This window comes from Eretmochelys imbricata, chromosome 1 (genome assembly GCF_965152235.1).
Source record: "Eretmochelys imbricata isolate rEreImb1 chromosome 1, rEreImb1.hap1, whole genome shotgun sequence".
NCBI classification, from domain to species: Eukaryota; Metazoa; Chordata; order Testudines; family Cheloniidae; genus Eretmochelys; species Eretmochelys imbricata.
In genome coordinates, this window is record NC_135572.1 from 1,992,904 (window position 1) to 1,998,903 (window position 6,000).

Sequence of the window (6,000 nt, forward strand, 5' to 3'; positions counted from 1 at the left end):
ATGCTCAGGTGACCCTGGACTCCCTCTTGGGCCTGTAACTTTCCACAAACAGAGACAGTGATTTTTGTTTGGGACAGTAAAATTCCATGCACAGAGCAGAGGATATAAAAGGACCTCTGAGACATCCCCACCTCGTCTTAATATCCTCCTTCAGTTCTCTGGTTTGGATTTCTATCAAGGAAGTTCTGAAGAAGGACTAATGATCCCCAACCTGTTTGGGTGATTCCAGAGAGACTTTTGCAAGTGAGCAGTTTATTTCTTCACTGCTGTGGTCCTGATCTCTGAACACTGAAACATCACTTGGATGTATCTGATCTCTCAACCATTTATAGCTCTTCTTCTTTTATTTTATTTTTAATGCTTTAATATTTAATTGCTAAGGGATTGGCAGTGTCACGATTATTGGATAAGATCTGAGTTATATATTGACCTGGCTAAGTGGTTGATCTCTTGAGGTTAGAATGAGTCTATACGTGGTGAATCTGACCACTCATCATGAAGTCCAGTATCTGGGTGGTGAGCCGAGTGCTGGGATACCTCAGGAGACTGCAATTGTGGCTTCCAGTTAATCAGTGTGGTGAGACAGAAGTTAACATTTGTTGCCATAGGCGGCGAGTTATATGGGCCCGTGGTGCCCAGGCACCAGAAATATTCCTGGCCCTGGCTCCAGCAAAGTTTGGGACTGAATCTCTGTCCTGGCCCCACCTGCCACCCCCTGCATATTTCCCGGGGTGTCCCCCTAGCCCACCTGCCGCCCCTGGGCGATTTAACATGGCCCAGGATGCCCCAGCTGCCACCCCCAGCAGCGCAGTGGAGCTGAGCGGCTTCCTGCACGCTCGCTGCTCGCTCGGTGGCTGCTGGCCCGTCCCTGCAGTCCGGGGGCGGCTGTGTCTCCACGTGCTGCCCCTGCTCTGAGCACCCCTGCAGCCAACGGGAAGCTGCGGGGAAGGTGCCTGGGGGCAGCAGTGCATGGAGACCCCCGGCCCACCCTACCTAAGAGCCGCTGCCGGAGGGGGTGCTCCAGGTAAGCACCGAACCCCCCACCCTCTTCCAGAGCCTGTACCCACATCCCCTCCCCCCACACCTCCTGCACCCCCACTTGCTCCTGACACACTCCCTCCCACCCCCAAATTCCCACCTGCACCCTCACCCCCTCCCTCCCACCCTTCTTGCACCCAAACTCCCTCCCAGAGCCTGCACTCCTCACCCCCTCCTGCATCTCCACCCCTACCCAGAGCCTGCACCCAGCACCCAAATTCTCTCCTAGAGCCTGCACCCCAGAACCCCTCCCCGACCTAAAGTCCCTCCCGGAGCCTGACTTCTCCCCCCTTCTGCACCCAAACTCCCTCCCAGAGCCTGCACCATGAACCCCTTGTGCACCTCAATTCCCTGCCCCAGCCCAGAGCCTGCACCCCAATTCCATGCCAGCCCTTCACCCACCCTGCACCCCAACTCCGTCCCAGAGCCTGCATCCTCCTGCACCCAAACTCCCTCCCAGAGCCTTAGGAAGTTGGTGGGGAGAGCTTGGAGGGGGGCAGGCTCTGGGCATTCTGGGCACCACCACAATTTGTACAAACCTGCCACCCCCGTTTGTTGCGGGCTTGGTAGAATCTGTGGATAGAACAATCACCAGTCCAGGGTGGGGCTGCCCCATTTCTCAGCAGGTTGCCTGAATCTGGCATCCTCAGCTGCGTCCCACTGAGGCGCGGTGACATATGGGCACCACTGACACAGACTATTGCTCACTACTGCCAAGACTCTCTTAGACCTGACACGTATGGTCCATGCAGCAGCACAGAGGCCTGGTGCAGATCTCTGTTGTTTTCTCTAGTGAGGGGATCTCCCCTGATTTCAGGGGGGCTGCACCTACTTCCACCAACTAAGGATTTAGCCCAAATAATTTAACTAGAGAGAAAGAATCATCAGAGACCAGTGAGCTGGGATTGAAGAGTCCCAGCTCTGCCACAGATTCACTGGGTGACCTTGGGCAAGTCAGATTCGCACTCTGAGCCACAGCCTCTCCATCTATTAAACGGAGATTATTATTATTAATGATTTCCAGTGCACTGATACCAAAATGTCCTAATCAGGGCCTTTGAGGGTGCACCCTGTAGAGTTCTAGGCACTGTGTGCTCCCTGGTAAACAAACAAGACAAGGCTGAAGACTGAGCTGTGTGGAAACCTGTTTTAGCGGCCATAGTGTTTAGTTGTTTCATTAATACATTTGTCCTTGTCAAGGTTCCTCCCCCACTCTGATCTCTAGGGTACAGATGTGGGGACCTGCATGAAAAACCTCCTAAGCTTACTTTTACCAGCTTAGGTTAAAACTTCCCCAAGGTACAAAATATTCCACCCGTTGTCCTTGGATTGGACGCTACCACCACCAAACTAATACTGGTTACTGGGGAAGAGCTGTTTGGACGCGTCTTTCCCCCCAAAATACTTCCCAAAACCTTGCACCTCACTTCCTGGACAAGGTTTGGTAAAAAGCCTCACCAATTTGCCTAGGTGACTACAGACCCAGACCCTTGGATCTTAAGAACAATGAACAATCCTCCCAACACTTGCACCCCCCCTTTCCAGGGAAATGTTGGATAAAAATCCTCACCAATTTGCATAGGTGACCACAGACCCAAACCCTTGGATCTGAGAACAATGAAAAAGCATTCAGTTTCTTACAAGAAGACTTTTAATAAAAATAGAAGTAAATAGAAATAAAGAAATCCCCCCTGTAAAATCAGGATGGTAGATATCTTACAGGGTAATTAGATTCAAAAACATAGAGAACCCCTCTAGGCAAAACCTTAAGTTACAAAAAAGATACACAGACAGAAATAGTTATTCTATTCAGCACAATTCTTTTCTCAGCCATTTAAAGAAATCATAATCTAACACATACCTAGCTAGATTACTTCCTAAAAGTTCTAAGATTCCATTCCTGGTCTATCCCCGGCAGAAAAAAACAGCATATAGACAGACACACAGACCCCTTTGTTTCTCTCCCTCCTCCCAGCTTTTGAAAGTATTTTGTCTCCTCATTGGTCATTTTAGTCAGGTGCCAGCGAGGTTACCTTTAGCTTCTTAACCCTTTACAGGTGAGAGGAGCTTTCCCCTGGCCAGTAGGGATTTCAAAGGGGTTACCCTTCCCTTTATATTTATGACAGTCCTGTTTAAGAAGGACAGCAACTCCACTGATCATGACACACAAATAGCCTCAGTGCGTCTATCACAACTAAGAGGAGGGGTGGGGTGTGGGTCAGGATTCCCAATTCTCACCTCTACCACTGACTTATTGTGTGGCTTTGGGTAAATCAGTTTATCACTATGTGGCTCAGTCCCTCCAAGACACGGGGATAATACTGCCTAGCGGCCTAGCTAAAGAGCTTCTAGATGTAGTAACCAGAAGTGTCATGCAGAGCGTATGTAAGACTCAGCTTCACAGTTCAGCTTCAGCCCCTGGGCAATGGGTGTACCTGTAGTTCCAGGTAAGGTGCCGTGTACATGTGTAAATACCCGGCTAATGGCAGGTGTGCTGTTTATCTCCCTCCCTATGAGCTACCGCATCCACCCCGGCCTCTGCCCAGCATCCCACCTTCCCAGCTAACGCGAGGGCTTACCCTTCCACCTCTCTCAGCTGTTGTCCTCCTAGCTTCAAAGCTGATTCCTTGCTTTGCTCCCTAGGCCTGGGTCAGGGCAAAGGACTCCCAAACCATACCCATAAATTGCTGAGGGAGGTTGTGGAATCTCCGTCATTGGAAATTTTTAAGAGCAGGTTGGACAGACACCTCTGAGGGATGGTCTAGATCAGCTGTGTCCAATACGTTCACCACTAGCCACATGTGGCTAATAGGCTATTGAATTGTGCCTAATGCATGTGGCTTTTTTATACTGTGGCTAATAAGAAAAATTCAAAACCACAAGTGTGGCTAGCATCAAAATTCTATTGGACACCGCTGGTCTAGATGGTGCTTGGGGACTGGACTTGATGGCATCTCAAGGTCCCTTCCAGTCCTATGATTCTATGCCAGGACTCTGCCTGCTACAGGCTCCCAGCTGGGAGGAACAAAAGGGAGCTGAAAGTGAAAGATATAAGCGGCACAATGGTTTCTTCCTTCACAAATTTGTAGCTGAGATTTAGGAGCCACAAACTATACGATGCACAGTCTTTCCCGCCTGTATTACAGCTCTGCTCCCAACCCTCAGCTGCTTCTATACAGCTTCCTGGCTTCCCTCTCTTCCTCTGTTCGGCCTGTCAGCCACAGCGTTGCATGCTCAGGGCATTCACGGCAGGTTCCTTGTCAAGCTGCAGCAGCTCCCATCCCACCCCTGAGCAGAGGGAGTCCAACTGGATTGGGGAGGGAGGTGGAGATAATCCAGTGCGTTACAGAGGGATGGAATGAGTAAGAAACAGGGATGGAGCCCTGTGGGAATAGGTGGAGAGGGGCAGAGCCTTGAGGGGAGAGGTTGGGCAGATGGCGGGGCCTCAGAGGTTCAGTTACCAGCAATTAGAAAGGGGACAACTTAATGAGTTCTACATATACCAGTTCCACAGTTTGTCACACTGACACAGCACAATGAGGACAGGAAAGAATTTAATGTTTCTCTGACCGTCCAGTCAATGCTTCAGGCCAGCTCTGCACAGAGCTTGGTCTGAGAGCCAGGGCACCAGGAGACAACTTTAGGTCTCTTTTTGAGTAAAGAGCAGGAGCACCCTGTCCCGGATCTGTTTGGTCCTAACCCCGTAAATGATGGGGTTTAGCATGGGGGGCACCAGGAGATACACGTTGGCAATGAAAACATGGAAATGCAGATCCACATTATGCCCAAACCGGTATGTGAGGGAGGAGAAGAGAGCTGAGATGTAAAAGGCTAAGATGGCACAGAGGTGGGAGCTGCAGGTCCCCAAAGTCTTCAGCCGGGCGTCCTTTGTGGGGAGGCTGAAGATTGCTCTGAGGATCTGGGTATAGGACACAGTGATAAAAAACACATCCAGACCAATCACAGAGAATAGCACAAAGAGGCCGTAGTAACTACTGAGGTGGGTGTCAGCACAGGCCAGCTTCACCACGGCCATGTGCTCACAGTGCGTGTGGGGGATGATTTTGTTACTGCAATATGGCCACCGCCTCGCCAGGAGGAGATAAGGCAATACAAAGAAGCCTCCGCGCAGCACCACGGCCAGGCAGATCTTGGCTATCATGGGGTTTGTTAGGATAGTGGAATGTCTCAGGGGATGGCAGATGGCCACGTAACGATCGAAAGCCATGGCCACAAAGATCCCAGACTCCATCACTGAGAAGCAGTGCATAAAGTACATCTGGGTGAGGCAGGCATTGAAATCGATCTCCCTGGAATTGAACCAGAAGATGCTCAGCGTTTTGGGCAGGATGGACGTGGACAGGACCAGGTCGGTGATGGCCAGCATGCAGAGGAAATAGTACATGGGCCCATGGAGGCTCGTCTCCCTCTTCACAATGAACAGGATGGTGAAATTCCCCAAGATGGCTATGATGTACATGGTGCAGAAGGGGATGGAGATCCAAACATGGGCTGCCTCCAGGCCAGGAATGCCCAGCAGGATGAAGGTGGAGGGGTTGGTGAAGTCGGTTGTGTTGGAATCTGACATGGAGTAGGGGAGCAAGTGTCCAATGCTGAGGCAGAGCAATATATCTTGCATGTACTGTACGTTCTCCTGACTTCTTGTATGTGCCCAGGGTCCAGGGTGATGGTCTCAGTACAAGTGCCTGGGGGGAGAGACAATGTGAATATGAGACACTACATGCATTACTGGGGCTCTTCTCATGTATGAAGCAGACTGGTCACTCGTCACACACTGAAAAATGGCATTTTCATTATTCAGAGAAATGAATTATGAACCACTAACCCTACTAATGCCAATTCCATATTTCATGGTGCTACATGCGTCAATAATTCCTACACATCTTGATATGAGAAACCTTAATAGGCACTAGCGGGAAAAACGAGTGTGGATACTAGTTA

The 6,000-nt window shown here is 50.4% G+C and overlaps 1 protein-coding gene across 1 annotated transcript; it reads right to left on the reverse strand.

Annotated features, from left to right (window-relative positions):
- Positions 1-4,678: 4,678 nt before the first annotated feature.
- LOC144277651 (olfactory receptor 52R1-like) lies at positions 4,679-5,677 on the reverse strand. The gene has a single exon (XM_077838582.1). It carries the CDS (start codon positions 5,675-5,677, stop codon positions 4,679-4,681), a length of 999 nt encoding a protein of 332 aa, XP_077694708.1.
- Positions 5,678-6,000: the final 323 nt, after the last annotated feature.

Coding starts and splice junctions, on each gene's coding strand:
- LOC144277651 (XM_077838582.1), bottom strand. CDS start 5,677: ATGCAAGATATATTGCTCTGCCTCAGCATTGGACACTTGCTCCCCTAC.